Source organism: Excalfactoria chinensis, chromosome 5 (assembly GCF_039878825.1).
Source record: "Excalfactoria chinensis isolate bCotChi1 chromosome 5, bCotChi1.hap2, whole genome shotgun sequence".
In the NCBI taxonomy this organism is placed as follows: domain Eukaryota; kingdom Metazoa; phylum Chordata; class Aves; order Galliformes; family Phasianidae; genus Excalfactoria; species Excalfactoria chinensis.
The window spans coordinates 15,856,213-15,883,091 of NC_092829.1; the positions used below are offsets into that span (position 1 = coordinate 15,856,213).

Below are 26,879 nucleotides of genomic sequence, written 5' to 3' on the forward strand. Positions count from 1 at the left end.
CTGAATAAGCTCACTGCTCTCCTTCCTTCCCCCAGGTTATGACAAATGATAGTTATAGATGTATCTACTGTTAATTTAAATTGAGTTCCTAGCATTATTTGTGTGGCTGAATGCACACTGATTAATGATATTTCCAACTGAAATTGCCACAACATTTTTTTTTTTTCTTTCTACAGACTGGCTGAATACTAAACAGAAGCAAAGTAATAGAACTGCCGCCTTTGCTTTTTTCAATAATAATGCAGTTGAAAACACATTGTTCCAGATCAGCAGGGTGACAAAGGAACATACCCTCACTATTACTCTTGTGTTTTATTTGTAAAACTGCAGGAAATTGTCTTCAAATTTTAGCCGTGCAGATAGACTGCTAGTAAAGGCTTTTCCATCAGTAGTCACATTTAGCTGAGTTCCCAGGGTGTGATCTAAGCTCTTTCCATGCTTTTTCATCTCATCTTATGCAGAAAGCTTTTTTGTCCAAAGATGCAAGAGATATCACTGAATGTAAAATGATCAAGTGAGATTCCAATCAACTTTTAAACCATTAACACATCTACTGAATCCAAAATGATCACAGTCTTTTCAGGGAGAAGGGAGAAAACAAATCAGTGAAATGTGTTTGTTAGGAAGGGTGAATAAATAGTGACACAGCTGAGTTAAAAGCAAAAATCATTTATTTTTGAGTTTATGAAAAATTCATGCAGAAATTCAAAAGGAAGGGAGGACAGTTTGGAGAACTGTACTGTATTGAAAATAGTAGAGAAGAAAGTGCAGAGCAGAAGAGAAATTAATTCAAGCATGAGAAAGCAAACTGAACAGTCCCAAAAAAACTTTACTAAAACCCACTGCAAACTAAAGGCACCTTGTTCTGTCAACTAAGACATATTTTTGTTCATGGACAAGATGCCATCATGAACCAAAAGTGACAATCTCTCTATCATTATACAATAAACAGTGGTGACTAAGCTGACACTGACACTTCTTTGCTTAAAGATTTACTGAAGTGGCCAGGGTGCATATAAAACCACAGTCAAAAATCTCTTATAGGTCAGTCAGTAATCCTGGAATCTCAGCAGAGTTTTCAAAGCACATTCAATAGAATATAAGCGCATTTTCTTTTTGAGTGCTTGGAAAAATTACTTGCATTAAATGAATTTATCTGACCAGTCTAAGGATCCTGGCATGTCCTTCAAGTACAGATTTTGTTCTGTGACCAATTCTTAGCAAACAGAGTTCCAAGTAACAAAGAGCATTCTAATTATTAGAGGCATAAAAAACAGGCCCTTGATATTGAGTATAAGAATATGTAAATGCTAATTGCAGTTTCTCTCTGATGTATCTGACAACTGCACTTACTGGTTCAACCACATTTTGGATTAACAGTGCATTGCAATTCAATCCTCTTAGAAAAATGCTATGCAATAAATTGACAGTGTACTACTATAATCGTTTGATACTAGATTAAAAGCTCCCAAAAGCAGTACATTCGAAATTGGTTCTGATCTGCACTGTCAACAATGAAATATATGTATGTTATGAACTGCTAAAAATGACACTATCAAAGAAGTTGCACTGGAGTTTAACTTCATATTTAATCACACACCAGTTACTAGTCCAGCAGAATGCACTACTGACTAGCAATTCTCTGATTGATACTTCAAGCAGAAATTTTGATTCTATTTCAACTCAACATATAAATCCATAGAGTACAGAAATATTCTGCCACTTTATTTATTCAGTAAACTAATTATTTCCCTGGATGAGCTGCCAAAAAATATCTGCAACCTTTATTTCTGAAAGTTTAAACAATATCTACTCCAATTTGATCCTCCTACTCAGTGAAACAACATATGAGGAATAGCAGAAGAAAGTTTTTGGACAGCATAATAGGCAAACTAGGAAAACTAGTTTTCATTAGAAAAACTTTTGGAGAAAAAGTGTTATTGACAATGGTATGGACGATGTACTTTTTCCCTTGAGGCTACAGAACACCTCCCTGCTATGGAATTACGTAACAAAAGTATCCAAACTGCTATTGATATTTTATTTTTCTGTAGTTAATGCATTTCATTTCCACTCACTCAAATGCATAAGCAGCAATCTCAGTGGTTCCAAATGGCAAACAGTGCTCATGACATTAACTAGCCACTTTATCAGATATCTTCACCTGTCACTTAATGACAGGCCTTGAATGCTCTTATTCTTCTAGACTTCCTCTAGACAGTTCAATAACCTGATATGTACTAGTGCTCAGACTGCAGTAAATTCTGTAAATGTGAAATCATTAAATATGGGAATCTTGCCATACTGATAGATAAGGGATCTAATTTTACAATATTAGAATCTTTTGCTTTTCAAAAAAAAAAAAAAAAGAAAAAAAAAGAAAATAATCAATACCTTGGTATTCACGCTTCTGTATTAAGATATGATGTACTACCTGGATCCTTAGGTTAACAGAATAGAATACTTACAGAAATAACAGAATGATACTTAAAAACTGAAAATGAAATATATGAATTACTCACATTTTTAACATCATTTTCATGGTGAAAAATATATTCAAACAGTGCCTGTCAGAAGAATATTTAAAACAGTTATATTTGAACATAAAAAATAGTAAACGGAATAGTAATTTAGAATCTTGATTACATCAGGTAGAAGATAATGCAAGCAATTATATTTACACATTTCAGCAGCTGAAATAGACATTTCACTAAGACCTGAACAGACAAAATCTGTAGATGTGCTACATTGTCATTACAGGAAATTATTTTAGTCTTAACTTGCTCCAAGTGATCAGTGTTTTTAAGCTTTGGTCCTTCAATCTACCTTAAAAAATAATAATAATCAAAAAAGCTCTAACTTGAAAATGAATGTAAATTTTTACACCTGATACCATTTTCACTACTTTTGGATGGTAGAATCAAAAAATGATCTAACAAAGACCTTTTGCATTGTTTAATTAAGTGCTTCCATACAGCTAGATCTAATTAAATTAAACGTATATTTGTTAGAAATGTAAGCTGAACAAATTATGTCTTAAGAAAAAACCAACCAAAACACTCCATAAGCTATGTAATTTGGGGATCTGAGAAAGAAAAAATGCCCTTTTACTCATAAATGATAAAAACGAACAATATCACATTTCTGAAATTCATACACACCATAATCATAACAAAGGTTTAAGAAGTAACACGTTTCCTGTGCTGTGCTAACTGCTAGTAATACTACAACAATTGCAAGGTAATAGAACTTCGTTTTTTATTAGCCCTGTATAAAGCTAAATGACTAGTACTACCTTTCAGCTGTACTAAACTGGAATACCAACAGGTAACAGATAAACAGAGTTGGTATTTGAAGTGAATAGAATGATGTTGGAAGAAACTGGATTTCTAAAGGGAGTCTTGTAGCCAGAATAGTAGTAAGGCAGTAGCAACCGAGAATTTACTGTGGCTATCTATCTATACACATGACCTTCAAACAGATTTAAATGACTCAACATTTATGTAGATGAAAATAACTAGAATTATCTTAGTAACTCGATTAAAAACTCAAAAGTTAATGAAGATAAAACTTCCTGTTTCCTAGCAGAAACCAACTGCTAACTGAGATTGAATAGTGGTTCTCTCTGGAGACATAAGCCTTATTTCTAATATAGCGTTTCCTGCAGTAGTTCTTAACAGGGCTGATGTTAAGGCAGAGACTACAGGCAGAGACAAGTGACTTAACAAACTTTTTTTTTTTTCTTTTGTCCATTCCTTTATACTCTTTATACTTCAAAAACCAGGAAGACATAGTCAAGAAATTTAAAATTAGATATTCTACTTTTAAAAGAGCTAAGATACATGTACTTTCCAAACATAAGGAAGAAGTATACAGGAGAAGTAAATACCAGCATGAATACAAAGACTAGTTATATGAATTTAAGAACTGGAAGATTTATTGTCTTCTTGCACCTCAGAGAGGTGACAGCTCAAGAGTTTTAAAACTTCAATCAATGATTCTCAGCACAAAAGTACAGTCTGTAGTCTCACCTCCTCCTTTGGCTTTAGCTTTAATGCTGTCTTATTCTGTTAAAAACAAGGTTATAAATCTATGTAGATCCAAATTTAAACTTAGATCTTACATTCCGTGTGAAACATTAATGTCATAATGTATTAGCTTTGTAATACTCACAAGTACACTTGCTGCCTATGGATGTTTCCATGAGGACTCTTGATTTATATTTTTTGGCTTAAGCTTCTTTTCACATGAAATTGAAGGACTACTCCGTCTTTCCAGAAAATGCCGATTAAAAAATTGTTAAATCTATGTCTTACATTCTTGAGAGCTGTTGCTGAGAATAAATATTTCATCTGAAAGCTAACCTACCTACTTAAATAGTATACACATTTATCAAAATAAAAATAAAACCTGGCTGTTTTTAAGAAGATCTAAGCTTAATTTCCTAGAGACATATCGTGTGATCTGTAATCCTTCCATGTTTCTTATATTCTCCCTATTTTATAAACTCTAGTGGGTTTAGAATAACGTGTGTGCTGAGTGATTGCTGAACAAAAGGCCTGTAGTTTCTTCCAAAATGGAAAAGAACTGTCTTGTAGCTGCCTGCAGTGGAGATGATAGTTTGCAAGTCTGTTACCTAGCAAGAGTAGAAATTCCTATCTGAATCAAGTTTTAAAAAGCAGCTTGAGAAAGCAAATGAATTGCTAACCATGTATCAAAAAACAGTAACTAATGTTTTAGAATGGGGAAGCTAACTTTGGAGTATTCTGCTGTGCTTTTTCCCCTCTTCACTCTTCTTTAGTTGCCCTTCATCACTCACGTAGTCACAGTTCAAGGCAATTTATTATTATTTTATTCTATCCGTATGTTTTTACCAGCCTATACTTTTAACAATATTGCTTCACACAGATTTTCAATTTCAAGTCTGGCAACCACTGCCCAAGCATAAAAAATAAGTAAGGTACAATTTCTCTCAATTTTACAACTTGAACGCAGTTCACCATTATTTCAATCCTCAATCCCATGTACAGCTTCATAAGAATGATGCCAGAAAATCAGAAATAGATACCACAATGATAACCAAAATAGTTACGTACCTTTGCCAATTCAGGTTTTTGAGCATACTTTGATAAATTCAGTCGAGACACATTTATGAAAGGGCCATCTGGATTTGTTATCATTGAAGCCTGACAGAAAGAAACAGGTGCTTAAGTGGGAAGAACCCCTAAACTTTCCCAGGAATTTCTCAAAATATTAGCAATATACCAAAAAGACTATAAACAATGCAGTTGTAGATGTATTCCTCTGTTTTGTGATAGGGATTCTTTTTCTCGATTTCCATCTTTTCTGAAAGTCAGGAATCTGTCCTAGTCCCGTACGCTTCCTGAAAAAGGTTGCATGAACTACATTCTGGAATTACTTCTTACTTCCCTCTCTTCACTATTTCCACAGTGTGCCAAGGCATGTAGCTTGCACAGTTAAATGGACTGAAGTCAGGTAAGATAAGGTACAAAAAAAAAATCTTCCAGAAAGGTTTATGGAGATCAGTCCATACTCATGATAGTGAGAATTTGTAAATAACATAATGTTAATTAGTATTAAACATTCATGCCAGTTGCAGTGTGTTAATTTGGCCAATAGAACGGAATCAAACTAATACACTTTATTTTCTTAATCTGGTGAAGTGGTAGATATTGAGAGATTAGTAATTGCTTTGTAGTAAACTAAAAAACTTGGAGGTTTCAGCATGCTTATGGCAAAGTCATGTTATATAGTCCTTTCACTAATCTTCAGCGAATAAAAACCGGTCTCACAAAACTTGTAAATTTGTGGATTTCTCTTAATTTTTGTGAACCTGTGGACTGATGTACATTTTTTCCATGAACAGACTAGCAAATTAATGAGGTAACATTTCTGAACTTGACTTTGGAAACAATTTAAATAAAAATGCTGACGTCCCTCAAACTTTAGATTAGATGCAGCTTTATGTCAAGTACAAAGTCATTTGTCCCAGACACTATGATCAAGAAAGCAGTCTTTCTAAGAACAGTCAGACAACTTACCGTTCCTAGCCTGACATATCTCCCAGAAGCACTACTGATTGGACGAGCTGTTAGAGCTGTTCGAGGTGTTTTTATAGCCTGTTCCATAGTACTTGGCCGTCCACTTTGTGTACTTGGTCTCACAAATCCTGTAATAGGTCTTCCTGACTGAGTTACTGGCCTGAAGATATTAAGCACATTATCCTCACATCAACTGGAATTTACTGATAGAGTTTAAGCACTTATATTTGAAATATTTCATTTTTCAGAAGCTAAATTTAGGATTTGCTTGTGTACAACTGACCACATTTAAATAAATAAATAAATAAATAAATCACATACCTAACTGCTGGGCTGGGGCCTCCACCTTGGCTAGTTCCAGGGAGTTTCAAAGATGTTCCTGGCCCTATAAAATAAGAACATTGCTCACTTCACCAGGAGATACTGCACACTTGTCTAAGGGGGTTTAAAAAATGCCTATGTCTTACAGTAAGTAGGAAATTTCTTTGTTCAAGCTGGGCATTCATAGCACTAGACAAGGAAGACAAGAACAAACTGTACTATCAGTGAATTGTTAGATTATTCCTAGAAACCTGCCATGACGAACATGGGAAAAAGTAATCTTCTCTATACTACTTCTCTACTTCTGTCCTTCCTTTCATCCTTTTTATATAGATACTAAGCATATGCTGTTCCTCCTTACTTTTCCTAAAGAAATTGTATCAATTTTAAATTAATCTTCTCTAGTACCTGTACAACATCCATTTCATTAGTTTAAAATATTATTTGAAGCCTTCTCCTCAGGGAACGCAGGCAATTTTGTCATTGTACACATACTACAGACAGTAGTAGGATGTAGCAAGAACATCTCAGAACTGCATTTAAGAAATAAAGGCTATTGAAATTATAAGATGAAGCTGTTTTAAAATGGTTTATTTTCTACCTGGTGTTAGAATAACACCTGGACTTGATTAACTAAGGCAAAAGCCTTCAGCTACAGGGCAAGTATTCTCTCAGCTTCCTGTTTTGACATTAGATTATTAAGAATTGCTAGATAACGAATAAGGATTTTCCATCACCTTTGTTGATATGTGATCATATTTTTTTTCTTTTTTTTTCTAGCCTCCTATAAGAATATAAGACTTGATTTTGAAAATTAAGTTGAAAGCGTGGTAGGATATATTTGTTTGCTGGAATGTCCACTGCTTTGTCAACATGTATGGAAGGAAATGAGATTTATGTTAAAAGAGGCAGTTCCTGAGAAATCATCTGTTTATTATCTGTGTACTCATGACCAGCCCTTATTTCAAACATTTCAAAGAACTGAAGTTATACTGATATGTAGACAGTTTTTTTATTTCATTTTTTCACCAGTATAATACCTCACGTCTGCCCTTTTTTCAGTCTTCTCTCTTTTTTCTATCTTCAGGATGTAATTACCTCTGAGACACTGCCATTTCACTGCTTAAGCAAAAAGACAGACTTGTCCAAACAGATAACCTTTAACTCAATCTAAGCACTTTCTAGTATTCTTAAACCAGGCTGCCATCAAGCATTCCCAGGGAAGTGGTGGAGTCACCAAACCTGATGATGCTGAAGTAAGGACCTGAACTTAGGATTCTCTCTCTTCCAGCTAGCCAGATTTAGAATCCCTGTAGCTTATTTGCTCTTAGAAGCCCTGTGAATCTTGATTTTTTTTTACTTTACAACAGAAAAAGTAGACAGTCCATCAAACAGTTTCTAATACGATATCTAGGATACTATTCTTTCTTCTGAAATACTGGAAAAGTGGTTTTCAACTTTTTGGGTCAGCAGACAATGAACCAGTCTTCTACATTTTCTTAAAACTACCACAGTGTCCCGGTTTCATCTGGCACATAGTTGATTTTTCCATCATAGCGTCTGGTATGATGCTGTGTTTTGGCTTTGGGAGAAAAATGTTTAACACATACTGATGTTTCAGTTGTTGCTGAGCAGTGCTGAAGCCAAGCATATTTCAACTTCTTTACTGTCCTGCTAGAAAGGGGAGTTGAGGGGGTATGAGGAGCTGGTAGGATGCAGAATTAGGACAACTGGCCTAAAGTGGCCAAAGGGATATCCCATACAGTATGGAATCATATAGAAACTATAAAACTGAAGGCAGTTGGCTAGGGGGTAGCAGCTGTGGCCTGCGAATGGCTGGGCACTGGCTGGTGGGTGGTGAACAATTGCTTTGTGCATCACTGTTTTTGTAAATATATATTTTATTATTATCTCTACTATTATTATTTTCCTTTCCCTTCGTTTACTGTCATAGTAAATAGGTGCGTTTTTTTTATCTCAACATATGAGTTCTACTTTCTTTTCTTCTATTTTTTTCTTCCCAATTCTGTCCACTATCCCACTGAGAGAGGAGAGTGAGCAAACAACTGTGTGGTACATAACTGCCTGCCAGGTTAAACCACAACACACAGTTAAGTTAGAAAAGGCATTAAAATTCATTTTTCAGATATGTTTTTAAATAACAGTGATTGTTATGTGCTTTCAGCATACTTGGAGAACACCTGCCAGATTAGTTCCCTTGATTTCACCTCAGACAACTCAATTTTGAGTCCTGCTTTGAGAATCCCAGTTGAACTAGATATGAATAGGAATCAAGAGGAAACAGTTCATGTGGCCACTAGCTGCTATAGAATTTAAGAGCTTAATTTCAGCAGTTAAGGATGACTGCAGAGGACTCCTTTAACTCCCTAGTTAATAGGATAGTTGATAGTATTTTGTGTCCAAAGGTAATATGCTAGAACTTTTCCGTAAAACAATGCTATAGGGTGTTTGTATTAATAAACAAGAATGCTGGAAAATTCACATGGCAAAACAAAAAGAATTAAAAAAATGTGTAGAATACAAATTTCAGTACTGAAGTAGAGCCATAGAAAAACAGCTATTTCTAGTGGATCCCATGGAATTATTTGATGTTGTAAGAAAGAGAAAAACATTAGTAAAGTAGTTCTGTTTGGAAACTGAGATAGGGACAGATGCCAAAATGAAGTAGATATGTAACTGATGTAAAAGAATTTGAAATGTTATGTAAGCAAACTATGAACATTAAGAGCTGTAATGCAGTAGATATGACAACATGTCTTTAGGATTGTAAGCTGTAACAAGATTACGGGAGGATAGCTTCAAAGATTTGTTTCAGTAGGAGAACCTGAATCAAGCAAGACAAAGAAGCAATAGATGGAGTTACAATTCATTGTTCCTGCTAGAGATATGATATATATTGTGAAAAGCAAATCACTGTTTTACTGAAGACTGTAGTGGGTTTGCTCTCTCTGGAAATCTTTTAGACTTTCCCATAAAGCACATACTAGCCCAGGCACATCCAGTGGTTTTGAAGCAATTACAGAAAAGTCTTATTTATCTCAATGGCTCATGACTATAGGCTACACTATCATTATGATTTCCTTTGGCTTTGAAATCTGTGACATAGTATTCACAAAGTCACCACTTTTTTAGTTATAAGCATAGTACAAATGACATTTTCCAAATAGTCTCCTATTTCTCAACAATATTCATGAAATTATTTTTCTTGGCAGGTAGTCATTACTACAGGGGGCAAAAAGTCGAAGCGATATTATATGTTATATGTTATATTATGCTGTTCTGAGGCAAGTACACGTAACATAATTAGACTATCAAAAAGTATAAACATGAGTACTGCTTTACTTTTTATATGTGACCAAGCATGTAATGACAGCTTTTAAAACTGAAATAAGATAGATATAAATATGCAGTTGCCTACTTCTATCCTGATTTAAAAAACCCTTTTAATGATTCAATTATTAGTTCTGGTCTATGTTCAGTTCTTCCACTGAATTCTCAGAACATGGTAGTTGGTTGAGAGATGCACCTAATAAAATGTGTAAAATTTCCTATAACAATCATACTTGCAAAAAAAAACAATCAGAAATGATGCAAAAAATACAAGATGTAGTGGAATGTCTGCCCATTTAGACAGGAACTGACAAAATTGAAAAGAGTTGCATGCAAGAAACAATCACAGGGATGAAGAGCTGCCCTGGAAAGGAAAAGAAAAAAAAAAGAAAAGCAGAAGAAGGAGTGATACAAAAAGGTGATGTCAGATTTAGCCAGTCAGTTGCCTACAGTACAGGCACAGGCATGGGATTCATAGTACATCAAGGGCATATATTTCTCTCATTTCCCAGTGGAGAAAAAGCCAGAAAGGAGTGAAGGAAATCAATACTTAGGAAAAAAAACAACACTAGTGAATACACTGATTTAGAAGAAAAACTGACAAAACACTGTCTAAATTCCAGGCGTAAGCCTATCAAAATCACGTGATCAATGCAATCAGAAAGCAACTGAAAACTACTCTTACAACAATAGCTAAAAGCCATAATACATCACCTCAGCATGTACCGTTTTATGACTGATGGCAATCCTGACAAAAACAGCTCCTGTTGCTTCAACATACTTAAGAGAAAGCTGTTCTTACGTGCGACTTGAGCAATGGCATTTTCATCCAGCATCATCTCTGCTATTCCTTCTTGATCCATCTCAATTTCATCCACATACACCATTTCTGTCAAAGCTCGTGTTTTCAGGCTCCAAGCAGCCTGAATAAGGATAAAGCAAAAGGAAAAGCATCTTCAATTAAATAATCTAAACAGCAATTTTGTCTTCTAAAATGAAATCATTATTACTTCCTTAAAAGCCCTAATAAGCTTGAATAAGCTATTGATTTAAACAACTGGGTACAGCTGAACATTCACTGTAGGCAGACCTAATGCTGTGCATACAGTCATGGCCACTTAACATGCAGGACAAAAATGCAGCTTTATGTGTGGCCTCAGCATCTTTGGAAAAGCACAAGGGGTGTCTATATGCTCAGATAGGTCCAGCAGGCTCATGCACTGCTTGTCCTGCTCATCAAGGCAAGCATGCTAGTGGCCTCCCTGCTACTCTAGCCATACAGTTGCTTGATGGAGTTAAGCAGGGGATTAGACATTAGACAGCTCTTTTGGAGTGGAACAGCTAGTCACTGAATGTGGAGGACAAAATTTCATACCTGATGAAAGTCAGGACTAATTTATGTCATGGGCAACTGAGATCTTATGTTTTTGCCCTCAGTTACCAGTGCTTTCCAAAATCCACAGCTGACAGACACCGTATTTATACTGGATGGGAAAGGAAGGTAAGTAAAGCCATTATAATGCAAAGTAATGCCTTTCCAAGGCATCAGTGGAGAAAGAAGGAAAATCTTTTAACCAGTAATCTTTTAATTACTGTAGCATTAAGTATTTACAAGCCTTTAAAAAGATAATCTAAAACTCCTTTGTTCAGAGCTATAGACAGCATATCTCAGATTGTGAGATTACTGGAGAACTTGTTAGTGACCTTAACTGACAAATTGCTACATTAAATGTCGTGGGGGACAGTGTGGAAAGGCAAGCATTATTTTCGACTATGTGACAACTCTCATGTAGTCTACAGAAACAGCAAATCAGAGGGGAGGAAACAAACAGTACCAGTTGGGACTTCATACATCAGTACCAACAAAATAACCATAAATCCAATCACTTCCTTGATAACTTGATGTCTGTGATGTACTCATAGAACTGTTGTGATAAAGGGAGCCAGAAGATCAACCACTGATCTTCCTTCAGATATTGAACAGATCATCATAAATTTTCAGAAGTAAATTTTTCTACCAAAATAATCTGATTTGTTGCTTTTCTGACATGGGCTACAGGATAAGCACCATTATTATTTGCCTAGGAAGAATTTCAAAATAGAGTGATGCCACTCTTAACGGAACTGAAGGTCAAATATGTGGAAGTGCTTATTCTTTAAATAACAGATAGATTTCATGATGTAACTCATTACTTAATGGGACACCTCTTGTTCATCAGTTCTCAGGCCATGCCTACTTCTACCTTTATGTCATGTAATTTTTCTATGCAGCATTGTAACTGCCAAAAAAAAAAAAAAAAGAAAAAAAGAAAAAAAAAAAAGTATATTTAAAAATGTTAAAATATTTAGCTCTAGTTTTCTTCCAAGCAGAAGCTAAGGAGGCATTTAGGCAAACAGTTCAGGCACAATTAGAAACCTTTGTTCAAGTAAGAAGAGAAAGGAAGAGGGCAGGATGATTTGAATCTAGGCCAGACAGATATAATCCAGATTTGCTTTATCATCTTTTTGTTTATTCTTATGTTGGCTGACAGTCTGTAATTATCATTGATATCTGCAGTTACATGTTCAGTATCCTCAACCATTTTTCATTATTCTAGAAAACTACTTAGGTTTGAGCTTGTTTTTTAAAAAAAAAACCTTCATGCTACTCTGATTTTTTAAAAGACACACATGTCTGAAGTGAACAATCAAATCTATATAGAGAACATGCTGAAATTAGAGCTCTCAGAATAGTCAAATGCTTATCTATTAATAGAGACATAAAAAGCTGCTCATTGTAAGGATCTTTTCCTGGGAAGTGGGAAGTAGCAACTTCTCTGATCACTAAAACAGGATGGTTCTTAACAGAGACACAGGTGTATCATTCTGATTTTCCCAATAACAGAGAACATGTTTTTAAAAGCAGTATGTTTTCTTCTGATTATCAGACACAAATCTGTGATGAAAAAATAGGTTCTTAGGCTGCTCTTACAGTCTTCAGCTCCTATCCTGGGGCTCCACAGCTAACAACCTTGGATTTCAGGCACTATTCCTTAAGAATTAACTAGACTAGATTAGAGCACTGCCTATAGCAATATTTGTGAAAGGACCCCTGATCAGAGCAGCAAGACAGAGAAAAATGTCAAATTCATTGCATAAACTTCAGAAAGATGACATTTACCTTGGGAAAAAATCTTAACTAGTAGTAATATGACCCATTTGAAGTATCAAAGTATAATGATAATGTTTCATTATCACAAATCTTATATCATACATTATGAAATCTTAAAAAAAAAAAAAATAATAAAGAAAAATAGAATGCAGTAACTACCTTGTGAAGCATAGTCTTTACAGTTAAAAATATATCCATCAGTATTTCATTAAAATAATCTTGTATGCAGACAACTTACTTTACTGGCATTAGTAGGAGTCTTATAAGATATAATATTGTGGGCTAGAGCTAAAAGAAGCCACAATCTGCACGTTGCCATTCTTCCCACTGCAGCAATCTAGCAATAATATAGGCAGAATTAAAACTATTCAAATACCCTGTCTTCCATCAACTGAGCAAAGTATCATCATGGAGGTTCAGGATTTCCTAATCTACACAAAACGTAGGCTAGGAGAATGAGCTGTAGGTTCAGGAAGGGGAGGTCTAACAGCCCACCATTACACTGGATTACAGGAAACATAAACCTGAGCCCTAAAGAACATAAATGTTTTATCTGTAAAATACACATTGTATTTTTTCCTAATCTCACCAGCTGATGAAGGCTGTTCTTTTTGATGCAGATTCAGAGGTGAGCTACTGAACTGCTGAATAAATCTGAAGAAATATGAGACAAATAACTTTATTTAAAAACCTGCCTATTTAAAATACCCCTTATTAAATCTCTTGCCTTGCCAATGATGAAAAACAAACTTATGTCACTAAGGATGTAACAATAAAAGCATTATTCAGTATATTAGTTTTTTTCCTAATTACTGCATCTGATAATTATAGTAATGGGGAGAGTTTTACCTGAAAAGCAGAGTATCCACTATCATGCTCCTGACAAGAGAAGACAGAGAAATTAAAGATAAGAAATGTTAAACAATAAAAAGAACAATAAGACAAAACAAGCAATTACAAATCTAAATATTCCACGACCTCCTCATCTAGTACAAACATTTTCTGTGCCTCATATAACCAAATTTCCACTTTATTGCATTGTCTCAACTTACACACATTCCTGAGTTCAGCAGTAACTCAGAAAATGAAAGTAGATTTGCAGTAAGTGCTTTTTTTCCTCAGATATCATTTGTTTTCTTGTTTCTGCTGGATTGTGTTGGCCAAAACTAAGATTACCAATTTCCAAATGGAAAGATGGTCTACTTTCACTTAAAAAATAAACCAGACAAAGCAAGACATAAGCAAATCTGTTAAAAGTCAACTAGGTGATTAAGTTGTGCTCTAGAATCCCTGCATAATAAAATCCCTTGCTAGTTGCTAGTGGTGCTGACACTGATATCACTTGGCTGCACAAAAGGAATTCTCTTTGTGCAATACAGATTTTTTTGTGCATTTCTGATGGAAGTGATGTATTTATTACCAGACAATCACTCTGTCTTTTTGCATCATCCAATAAACTAAAAGAAAAATCTGGCCAAATGAACTTCTTCACAAACAAACAGAAACTTGTAGAGGCTTGAAAACTTGAGGTGAATGTAGTTAAATACTAACAAAAGGCCATTTGGGTTTATAAAAATTTGTGTAGCAGTCGTCGTATTTATATAGTATTTACATGGTTGATCAATGTGCTGCTAGCTTCTACTGCAAGGGAACCATGCTGACTCACGCTTCATACCAAGAGAAAGGTGAGGGCAGGCTCCTTACTTCACTTCCCCATGTAGCATGAGGCATGAACTACACGTCTTCCAATCTGACCATCTTTTACTCTATCAGTTCCATGACAGCAGGGAACTGGAGCACTAGCAATGCTCTCACATCTTCATGCTGCATTTCTAATAAATTTGTTCAGCAATGCTAGAGTGTGAAACTAAACTAACTGTTAATGGAAAACATGGTACTAAGCATTAATGGAGGGATTCATCTCAGTTGTCTGGTGTACCTATACTTTTGTAAGGTACTGAAGTCATCTTGAAATATGAGATGCCTTGATTAAATGAACTCCAAGTTCTTTTAATACGTTGTTATATTTATCCTGTTGTTTTTTTTTTTTTGTTTGTTTGTTTTTTTCCTACAAAAGCTATTCTAGCTAAACATTAAAGAAAAGGACATTGAGATATTTCAGCTTGCATTTCATTTACCACATTGTGTCCGAGTGTTACAGTACATCTAGTGTACTAAAAAACTGATTAAGAACAGTAGGTGATCTTCCATATCATATGTGCATTAGTAACTAAGAAAGGCAAGGTTAGGAATATAATGTCAGTACTAACTCAGAAACGCCTTGGTGTTACAGTTGTGTATCTTATTTCAAGCACTGCCCATTAGCTTAAAGAAAATAAATTAATCGGCTCAATGCAGCTATGTAGGAACATTCACAGTGCTAAAAAATTCAAAAAATGAAAACCTTCATCACTGAAAAAAATAAAGCTGATCAACTATATTTCCTAAAACATCTCTCTATCTTAACTGTAGGTGTAAATGTGTGTTCACATATTCTGATAAACTAATGCAGGAAATAAGATTTTAAATGGAAACAACAGAAATAACATTAAAACGCAACATCTTTTAACATAGGTGGATCCAGTAGTTGCAACTCATGCAAGTAATCCAGTGGAACCAGATTCAGAGTAAAGATTTCTTTGAGAGGATTAACAAGTAGCGTTGCCCTATAAGCTTGTACCTCAAAACAAAAGGTCAAATTTATTCTTCATTTACACATATAAAGCTCCTTTGAAATTAATAAGATTGCAAAAGCAATGAAGGAAGGATTTAACCCAGATCTCTAAATCCACTAAGGGCATTTTAAAATTAAAGTTAATGTGTAGAGTCAGTTTATTTTAAGAACAAAAATATTTAGAAAAATGATGTCCTCTGATGCCTGTAGCCTAAAAGAAAGAATGAAACAAGATTACATTCCCTCTATTCTAAAAACAAATAAACCCCCAAACCTTCACTTTATAATCAGTTTTTTAGTTGGATATGATTTAATACATGCTGAATATTAAAATCGGTACAACTGAAAAGTACCTCTCTAGAGCAGAAACAAAATACACAAACTAGAACCAGTGACATCTGTATGCATCACTAGTTTTTATGCATAAACTTAGTAATTAGTCTTTTGAACCCATAAGTTATTTCGGTTGGAGATATTTTTTCACATCACGTTCCACGTATATGCATTACTTTTATCATGACCTTACAGAAAGCAGTATGAAAGTAATTGTAGTTGACATTGCACCTTAGGAGAAGAAAGGACAAACGAACAAGAGCAAATCCTTACAGTATACAATTAATCAAGTTAAAGGCAGGACATCCACTGTATATTCATTAATGATATGAAGTAGTTTATTATTTTTTGTTAAACTAGAGCAGACCTCATACATCGGTGCTGGTTTACTGCCTTGAATCTGACATATGGAACACAAAGAACAGTAATCAGATTAGGTAACTAATCAGGATGATAAACAGAGACAGTCACGGATTGTATTTCCTCTAGGTCATTCTATTACTATAAACATAGAAGACGGTTTACTTGGTTACAATAGAAAATAATTAAATTGAACATCAGTGCTTTCTGTATTTGTATTCCCAAGAGCTAGTCAAAGAACATGCTGTTTTATCTATCCTGAGATAATATTTTATAAGCAACAAAATAAACTTCAATAAACATAATTTTCTTACTTCTTAAATGAAGAAATGCAAAAGAGATTGTATAGAAAAAGTACTTTTGCCTTCCATAAAATCTAACTCAATAGGAAGTAATTATTGTTCTATCAAAATGTTAATCATTTTTGTAACGAAGATCTCTTTATGATTACATAAATGATTTTATAGTATTTCAACTTAATTGATGTGTTTTATAAGAATGCATGTTTATAATGGCATTTGATACTGCAGCAGAAGAAAATGCCTGATTTCAACTCAGTTGGCTAAGAGGTCCACATGATATATCTAAAGGCTTCTAATACCTACCACATCTGATGACAGAGTTCAAAGAGTTCTACACCAATTAAATGTAATTGCCAATTATATTAATTGTAAGTGTAGCTATTAATTGGATAATCCATCAGTAAACTTATTTTTCAGCTCTCTTTATGTTCTAAAGCACATTCTGAATGGTAAGATACATGTATAGAGAGCAACAAATTAGAAGCAAGCCAAGAAAATGTATTTATTACATTTATGACTGGCAAAAATTACAGGATACTCTAAAGAGCTGATTTCAGCTGTTTGTAGCTTTCTGACAGTTCTGCAGTTGCAAGGGAGAAGGAGTGATATCATTTAGCGGACCAGCTGATGTGGCTAGGAAATACAGGCTGTCAAAAATACAGGGTCTTTCAGGCATGAAAACAGATTATGCACTGTTAGTCTCTTCTTTTACTTACCAGTGTTAAATCATGTCTTACAAGGGATTATGCTAGCTGCCTGAGCATGCAAAAAGTTCTAGTCCATAACACAGTTTAACTCAGCCCTTCCTGGGTATCTCTTTAAAGAATACCATCTCCCATGGCTCAGTATGTATCACCTCCTAATGCTGTTCAAAGTGACTCTCTAAACAGGCTACTGCTCCGAGGTCCTTCTGTCACTGGTTGCAGAGATTGGGATGCACGTGCTTAGTGAAATATGGGACAACAGGATGAGAACAGATGGCATTGTGATTACAGCAGTTGAGTACTGCCTTGCAGGGCACAACAGCTCACTTAATCCAAGCTTTCCATAAGTGTTATCATTTGTCTATTTGCTTTCCTGGTGTCCAGAATAACATATCTTGGGCCTGATTTGCAGAACTACTTCCATAATAGAAGATGGGATTTGCTCATCAAAGGATTTAGAACTGTTATGTGCTTTTTAAGCATAATAAATGAGATACTTCACTGTAGGTATCAAAAATTATATACATACTTAGTCTTAAATGTTTTTGTACATCATAATAAAATACTGCTAATTTAATTTACATGAATAGACAACAGCACCATTTTCCTGCTGAGAGGTTAAGGAGATCACTTTCATTGTATTCATAGCTTCAGAAATGTAACTGATTCGCTACCTTTAGAATAAACACAGAATGATGTAAAACCTGCAAGGCTTTACATGAGAAGCAGAAAAATTAAATACGAGCTTTATTTTTATTGCTTATCTGTCCAAGGAGGATTTTGTGTTGACTACAATAAGAGGTAAAGTAATATTACCACATTTGACTGAAAAAAGAAATTTCCATTCTATGTTAACTCCGCCATGAACATTAAAGCTGTATTTTAACTTAGATCATTAGAAAATGTTTAACTTAAGAGATTTCAAGAGTAAGATCTTGTATGTCAAGCCAGTTTGAGTCTGGTTCAAGCTTCACACTTGAGAATGAACCAATGTTCTGGTTTTTCCCACCTGTAGCTCCACAACAAATGGGATATAAATAATGGTACATTTTCTCCTGTCAGGAGCAGCATTCTTCATTTAGATTAACAGGTAGGAACAACAGCAAAAAAACAAAAAACAAAAATCCAACCTGTATAACCATTACAATCTGAGAATACACCATGAAGCACAATTCATAATCCTTCCAAAGAAACACTGATTGGCTGAATTGCCCCTTAAACAGCTCTCCATTCATATTTTTTCTAAGAGTCTGAACTGTTATGAACCTCTAACATGAAGTGTTTTATATAAAGCAAAATCTACTTGCTGGTGTCTGCACACTTGCCATATGCTTTACTTGAACACTATGCTATGAAATCTATTTCTAGAGAAAGACTGAAATAGTGTTTCAGGCATTTTTTAAATGTTAAAAGAAGTTTTTCTAGTGTATTGGTTTTAAATGTACAGATGGAAACAAAATGTACAGAAGGTATATAAGTGAATGAGTAAAGGGAAAACTCACCAACGGTGGTGCCTTGACCGAAGCAGCTGAGGCAGTCCTCCCTGGTGAGCGATCTCCAAGAGATACTGCTCCAGTGGGAGTCAGCCCTTAAATGAGGTCTCAGAGGGGATGGAGTCAAGCTCCACCCCTTCCGGGAGCACAGCTACATCACTCTCACCTGTGCTCCCACAGCTGACCCCATACTTGCCTCAGCTGATTAATCAGAGGTTCAGGCTGTGATTACCAATCTCCCATACACTCCACCCCTTCACAGCGTGAACCAATGATTAGGTGAGTTTTCCCTTATCACAGAGACCCAACGCGACGCTGATACAATTTCCCGTCGCACCGAATGCTGATGTTATTCAAATGATGATTGGATGGGTATTCACGATCTTCCGTGGGCCAGTGCTTGATAGATGTTACTGGAGACAAGCCATCTCGAGGTGCAGGTCCATTTGCGTTTCATCAGTCCACACAAATTGTTCTCTGATGGTCCTAGAGGCTTAGAATCTTAGGGAGAGTAATACAGATGTTTCAAGGGTACCAGGAGAGGAAGGTCTGCCCTCCAGGGCAAGATACAGGCCGTATTCTTGTCTTGGGTCAATACTTCTGCTCGCACCGGATTATGTCCCGGCCTCCGATACCATACCCTCTGGCCAGATATCTGTGGCTGTATAACTATATCTGGCACCAGAGGAGGAGTCCTGATCTGCCATAGGGACATGATGGGTGTCCCTTTAGCAATAAAGACCGGAGTATTGACCACGATGTCAGTAGGCCATGTACCTATCACCGAGGGGGTAACTGAACCTCCCACCTCCAATAGTCTCCCCCAAGGTGCAAGTAGGCCACACCACTTAGGTCCTACTTGCACCTTCCAGGGCCAATTTATCTTATGGATTCCTGGTTTTAGATTCTCAGGGGCAGGGAGCAGAAGATTATTGTCATTACCAACCTGCGGTTTTACCTCATTATCAGCACCTGTAATTTGAATCCTAAGAGGGGAGGCCCATATAGTGTGTAACATTTTCAGAGCACTGGGTCTGCCATCCCGAGGTCTTTCGTTCAAGTCCCGCAGGGTTTCGTATAATCTTTTTGTCCACCCCTGCAGGGACTGGGAGTCTGTCTTCAGGGCAGCCTTAAGAATACCATTGTAGCGTTCAATAAGGCCTGCCCCTGTTGGATTATATGGCAGATGGAATCGCCATTCAATGTTGTTCTCTTCTGCCCAGCGCTGTATCATCGCTCCAGTAAAGTGAGTCCCTTGGTCGCTCTCGATGACTTGAGGTGTCCCATATGCAGACATTAGTTTAGTGAGTGCCTTAATTGTATATGCTTGATTTGCCTTTGGTACGGGATAGGCTTGCAGCAGTCCACTTACAGTATCAACGCAGGTCAGGGCATATCTCGCCCCCTCAGACCGAGGGAGGGGCCCAATGTAATCAACCTGCCATCTCTGAAGAGGACTATATCCTCTAGCAATGTGGGATGTTGTTTCAGGCAACGGTCTTGGTCTCATCTTCGAGCAAGCGTCACAGTCCTGACATGCTTGGACGATATCAGATAACTGTACAGGCAGCCCCCATGCTTTAGCAGCTGCCCACATTATCTTTTGTCCAGCATGCCGTAGCTTCTGATGTAACCATCGGGCAATATTTTCGGATTGTGAATTCCCAATCCATCGAACTCGGGCCAGTGTGTCCGCTTCATCGTTTCCTGGTGACTGCAGGGGTTGATGACCAGAGACATGGTAGACACATACCGTCCTGTGTTTGACTGTATTCCAAATGTCTACCCACATGTCTTTCCCCCAGATCGGTCGGGCGTGGATAGTCCATTCCTGGGTAGCCCACTGCGTAATCCACAGAGTAAGCCCCCGGTACACGGCCCAGCTATCCGTACAGATGTTCAGGATGCCATCACCAGGTTCTTTAGTTATAACCATCCACACGGCTCGTAATTCTGCCCATTGGCTGCTCTGACCATCCCCCTCATCAAACCAGATTGTCTCAGTAGAGGGATGGTATGCTATAGCTCGCCACTTGCTCGGGTTGCCTCTGCTGGACCCATCCGTATACCAGGCATCTTCAGGAATAGGATATCTTCCTTCCTGAACAGGGCTCTTCTCTGGTGGAGCGACCATTGGTTCTTTCGGTGTATCACTGCGATATGTCACTGGGCCTAAGATCTTCTGTAATTCCTCCTTGAGTGGAGACGAAGACAAGCTGCTTCTTTGACTTAGATAGGCGACCCATCGTGCTACCGTCTGTGCTTGGGCCACCCCTGTCTTAGGAAGGTGAGTTAGATCTCTTACCCACCCCTGGATCGGTAATGTAGTTTTAACTATAACCTCTGCTGTTTGCGTTATTGGCTCTACCGCTTGTAACGCTGAATAGGCAGCCAATAACTGTTTTTCAATCATGCTGTATCTTTCTTCTGCTCCGTGCCAAACCTGAGACCAGAATCCAATAGGGGTTCGAACAGAACTCTGGCGTTGCCACAGGCCCCAGCCAAAACCATCCTGGGTAACATGAACGTCTAGTTCAGCTGGGAGGGTCGGATCAAATATACCCAATGCCTGGGCTTGTTTAACTGCCAGCTTTGCCTGTTGGAAAGCATCTTGTTCTACCTTCCCCCAGTTCCACGATTGACCCTTCTTGGTAAGCTTATACAATGGCCTCAACAACTGAGCTAAGTGAGGTATAAAGGAGCGCCAATACCCTAATATACCTAAGAACTCTTGTAGCTGTTTTGATGTTGTAGGGACTGGGAACGCTTGGACTTTATCCACTACTGCACTGGGTAGTACTTTGGTTTTTCCGGACCAAATTACTCCCAGGAATTTTACAGATAACCCCGGACCTTGCACCTTCTGTGGGTTTATAGCCCACCCTCTCTTTTGCAGATAAGCTATCAATAAATCTGCTGCTTGTCTCACCGCCTCTAATGAATCGGATGTTAACAGGAGGTCATCAATATAATGATATAAATTTACATTATGTGGCTTCTGCCACTTAGCCAGATCACGCGCCACCAAATTATGACAAAAAGTAGGTGAATGCACGTACCCTTGCGGCAGAACCTGAAAAGTCCACTGCCTGCCTTCCCATGTGAATGCAAACTGGTCTTGTGATTCTTCACTAATCGGAATACTGAAGAATGCATTCGCTAAGTCTAGGACACAGTGATACGTTTTAATTTCTCTACTTAGTGTGTCCATTAGGGAGGCAATATTGGGTACGGCTGCATGAACGGGCGGCGTGACCTTGTTTAATTCCCTGTAATCCACTGTCATCCTCCATGTTCCATCCGATTTTCGCACTGGCCATATTGGGGAGTTGTACGGGCTATGTGCAGGCCTTATAATACCCACTCTTTCTAATTCCTGCACTGTTTTTGTTATTTCATCCTGCCCACCTGGGAGTCTGTACTGTTTTACATTAGTAATCCGACGTGGCTTGGGCAGACAAATAGGCTCATGTTTTGCATGGCCTCTCAATATTGTCTGAATTGCCCGGATACTAATGCATCTCTGCCGCAACCGGAACTCTCCCACTGTTGTGTGGAGAGCCAGACCCCACAAGATATCAATTCCCAATATGTACTCCGGAATTGGGGCAATAGATACCTTGTACTCCCGTGGTGGGAGGCGCCCGACCCCCAATTTTACCCACGTTTGGGTGACTGGAACGGTCTGTCCCCCAAAGCCTCCAATCATTACTTTGTTCCCTCTGAATTTTGTTGGATCTCCATAAATTATAGATGTTTCCGCCCCCGTATCAACGAGGGCCATAACCTTCTGCACATTTTCTCGGGACCAATATATTGTCAATTCCACATAGGGCCTCCGGTCCCGTCTAGAGGCCCTAGGGTGACTGACGTCCCTCATCACGCCATAAACTGGGCCAGATTCAGGTCTTTTACCTCTGATGCCTCTGGTACTGTGACCCGAGGCACCTGAGGTGGCCTCTTTTTCCTATTTGGCACGATAAAGTCTTCTAGATTCCAAACTGTTGTTGGTCGTCGTTCTATAAGCCTTATCCCCGGTCTTTTGGGGCGGTTTTGAAATTTTTGTTCATCCTTCAGCTGTTTCCACAACTGAAGCAGAACGTGATTGGGCTGCCCATCAATTTTGGCAAATTGAACACCTGCTCGGAGTAGATCATTAAACATTTGTTTTCGGGACACCCTAATGGGTCCCGCCCGAGGGGTTCGTGGAGCCGATCTCCTGGCTCGGGCTATTGGAAAAACTTCAGGATCTTCAATTACTCTAATATTGCGCTTGGTTCTTAGGCGCTCCGTTTCCCCCAGGTCCGCTACCAATTGGGCAGCATGTTGGACTGCTGCCTCTGCGGCCACTAGAGGATTCAATATAGAAACCAATGTTCCATACATATGTGAGGGAGCCTGTTGTAAGATTAGGTCCCTCATTCCCGCGGAAAACTTCACCATGTCCGGACTAACAGATACATCTTCATAGACAGCCTCTCGCATGCCTAGTTCCCGAATATAATTTTGTAGGTCTTCCATAGAAGACCACATTCCTGTATGTATTGGCATGTCTGTTTTATTTGACCATACCATACGGCAGGCAGCCATTATCCAATCTACGATCGAATGATTCTCTTCAGGGAACTGGGACCCTGAGTACAATCTCTGCCTCAGGGCAGGATGGACTGTTATGGTTGCTAGTTTAGATACCTCGGAGCCGTTAACTATTACACTTTCTGCTCCCGAGTCCCATAATCGTAACAGCCAGGCTGGGACACTTTCCCTTGGTCTTTGCCTGAAGCGCTGTACTAGATCCATAAGTTCGGTGGGCGTATATGGACGTGCTGTTACGTGTAAATAGGAGTCAGCAGGGGTCCATTGATCAGGAGGCACCCCTGCTGGTCGCTCCTGGACTTTTTTTGTTTTTTGGGTTACCATAGGACGGACTTCTAATAAGTCCGTCTTAAGTGGCTCTTCTAGGTCAGATTTAGTGACCTTAGTTTGATCCGATGTTTCAGGATCCTTACTATCATCCATTGTAATGTATCTAATTTGGGGGGTGTTTGAAAAAAATGATGAATTTTTCCCCGTTAATAGATTAATTTCGCCCTCCAATTTTTCAATGCGGGCTTTTAATAATTGATTTTCATGTTCAATCTTATCTGATTTAACCTCTGCCTGATTTAAAGCATTCAATAAAGGCCAAGCAGCCATGGATGCAGCCATTTGCCTTTCTTTGGTTGTCAAAATATCTTTTTGCAACCCCTGAAAGTATTCAGTTAGATGGTAAGGGGACATATTGCCCGTTACCCGTAAGGGCCCCCATTGTTCGATAATCGTCGCTAATTGAAAATATGGGGATGCCTCAAACCCTGGTATTTGTCCAGGGAGGATTTTCCCTAAGGGGGTGATCTTCTCCCCCTTGAACCAACTAAACACATTCCACAGGAAAGACATTTTTTTTTTTTTTCCGATATTCGCAGGCTCCTGCCTGGCTCGCCAAATGTATTGGTTTTAAATGTACAGATGGAAACAAAATGTACAGAAGGTATATAAGTGAATGAGTAAAGGGAAAACTCACCAACGGTGGTGCCTTGACCGAAGCAGCTGAGGCAGTCCTCCCTGGTGAGCGATCTCCAAGAGATACTGCTCCAGTGGGAGTCAGCCCTTAAATGAGGTCTCAGAGGGGATGGAGTCAAGCTCCACCCCTTCCGGGAGCACAGCTACATCACTCTCACCTGTGCTCCCACAGCTGACCCCATACTTGCCTCAGCTGATTAATCAGAGGTTCAGGCTGTGATTACCAATCTCCCATACATCTAGTCTTAGGAAGAAGCATTTAAAAAAAAAATTTGAAGTCATTAATTGCTGCTTAAACAGGATTCTTCATGAAGATTAAATGAGGCAACAGCCAAACTAATTGTAATTCAAGTTCATGGAAACCAAAGACATGCACAGAGTCATGCTAAATCTTATTTGTTATTCTGGACCAATTTTCTTGGAATGCCTTCTTTAGTAAGTTTTTCGTAGAGTTGTTTGAGTTGGAAGGGACACTTAGAAGCCATCTAGTCCAACTCCCCAGCAATGAACAGGGACACCACGGCTAAATCAAGTTGCCTTGTCCAGCCTAACCTTGAATGTCTCCAGGGACAGGGGATCCACATCACCTTTGGACAATCTGTTCCAGTGCTCCACCACCCTTAAGGTAAAATACTTCTTCCTAATATCCAATTTAAATCTCCCCTTCTTCAGTTTGAAACCAGTTCCCCATGTCCAATCTACTCATGGTTCTTTACTGGTGCCTTACAATACATACCATAAACAAAAGCACCTTTTATATATCAACCCTAAAATGGTGTAAATTACACAATCATCTGACTGTGCAGCTTTCTTTAAAGATTTTTTACCTGTGATAAAAGAGATCACCTTCAAAATTCTTACAATCTATAGCTATAGGACACTTTGGAGATGTAGTTTATGTAATATGAAGTATTTACTTTGATAAAGTCCAATTACTGTTTTCTAAAACTAGCAATACAATTTTTTACATGCATACAAAAACTAATCTAGAAACTCCATTCACAAACTGATACTTTCTGCAGAGCAGCAAAAAGTGCAGGTGCTTAACAACACATCCAACATTTCTAGAGACTTGGCATTTGGAGAGTTAATGGAGCAGGACCGCAACACCTTTTGGTCTGTGGCAATGCTTGTACCTGGGCTGAGGTAAAACGTGTATCTCTTATGCAATTTAGTCCAGGTAGCAATACCCAACCATCTATATAAAATCGCCAGCAACACCTGTAAGCAGATTTTCTTCTGGTCGTGGCTTTTCCTCTCTTAACAGCTCAAAATCATCAGTGAGTCTCAGTGCGTGGTGTAGGAAGTCCTGAGCCGTGCTCGTCACAGCCGGCTGCCAGCAGCCCCACTCACCTGTCGCTCCATCACTGCTCCACGCCCTACTGGGACCGGGAGGGCACCGAGCAGGGCACATCCGTGGCGGCATCCCCACCGCCTTTAGCCTGAAGGGAGAACTGGGCAGCTCGGCGAGAAGCAGAACCTCGCCTGGCGCAGATCGATGCCCCTCGGCCCGCGTCGGAGCCGGTCACACGATGTCTTGGCGGAGGCCCCTCACCCGGCAGCAGAGCGGCCCACAGCCAACCCTCTAACGACAGATCGCGGCGCGTTTCTCTGGCAGCAGCAACAAGTAGCCCCGTCCCTCGGCCTCCCGGCCCGGCCCCCTACCTGCTCGCTGGGCGCCCCCTCCAGCAGCTGCGAGCAAAGCTCCGAACACTGCCGGAACTTCCTCCGCCTGAAGTAGCTCCAGGCCTGGAACAGCGGCTCTGTCTCCAGCCCCATCCCGCCGGCGGAACGGCTGGGGCTCCAGCGGGGCCCTCGGCGCCTCCCGGCCCTCTGCTTGCCGAGCGGGTCCGAGGCGGAGCGGGGAGGGGGAGCCGGGCCGCGGCGGCGAAAGCGGCAGGCCCCGCCTCAGCCCGTCCGGGCCTGCGCGCCGCGTCGAGCCGGGAGGGCCTGAGGAGACGGGCGGTACTCCCTCCGGGTGCGTAGCCGAGTCCTTCTCCTTGTATCCTGAATGGTGTGCTTTTCTTTTCTGCTGTCGTTTCTAAAATGTGAAATCAGCGAGAGCCATTTGGAATGGGCACACATGGCTAAAAAATAATGCGCTCCTTTAATAATCATTTGGGTAAAAAAGTCCTCTAGAGCTGTGGGAATTCAGGTGGGAAGAGCACAGACTGCTCTGATCAGGTCTTTCAGGCTCCATTAGTCTGTTAGTTCATTAGGTATGCAGAGGTAAAACTAGACGTGTTTAGAGAAGAAAAAAGCAGGATTATGACTCTTGCTATGAATGTATTGTAGAGTGTTGGTTGCAACCATTAGCCCAAGGAAGAAAAGTTCCCTAGGGATGCTTGGAGAAATAATTTTAAAAAAGAGGAAAAAAAAGGGGATTTGAAGCAAAAATCTCTGATGGATGAACGCTAATGTGATGACTAAAATTGTGTCACTGGTGATTTAACAAATCATTCTGATTTTAATCCTATTGTTTCACCTCAACTCTCAGTTCATTCAAAGTGGAAACCTCTTGAAGCAGGTACCCAGGCTAAGCTGGCAAGCTGAATGTGAAGTGGGA

General features: G+C 38.7%; 1 protein-coding gene across 1 annotated transcript in view; it reads right to left on the reverse strand.

Annotated features, from left to right (window-relative positions):
- TTC8 (tetratricopeptide repeat domain 8) overlaps positions 1-26,225 on the reverse strand; it is a 41,993-nt gene extending 15,768 nt beyond the window's left edge. Inside the window, exons 1-7 of the mRNA XM_072339226.1 lie at positions 25,979-26,225; positions 13,735-13,764; positions 10,537-10,657; positions 6,384-6,447; positions 6,063-6,222; positions 5,097-5,186; positions 2,523-2,567 (exon numbers count right to left, since the gene is read on the reverse strand). Of these exons, the coding sequence (XP_072195327.1) occupies positions 2,523-2,567; positions 5,097-5,186; positions 6,063-6,222; positions 6,384-6,447; positions 10,537-10,657; positions 13,735-13,764; positions 25,979-26,092 (624 nt within the window). The 5' untranslated portion in view covers positions 26,093-26,225. The remainder of the gene's footprint in view (positions 1-2,522; positions 2,568-5,096; positions 5,187-6,062; positions 6,223-6,383; positions 6,448-10,536; positions 10,658-13,734; positions 13,765-25,978) is intronic.
- Between the last annotated feature and the right edge of the window lie 654 nt (positions 26,226-26,879).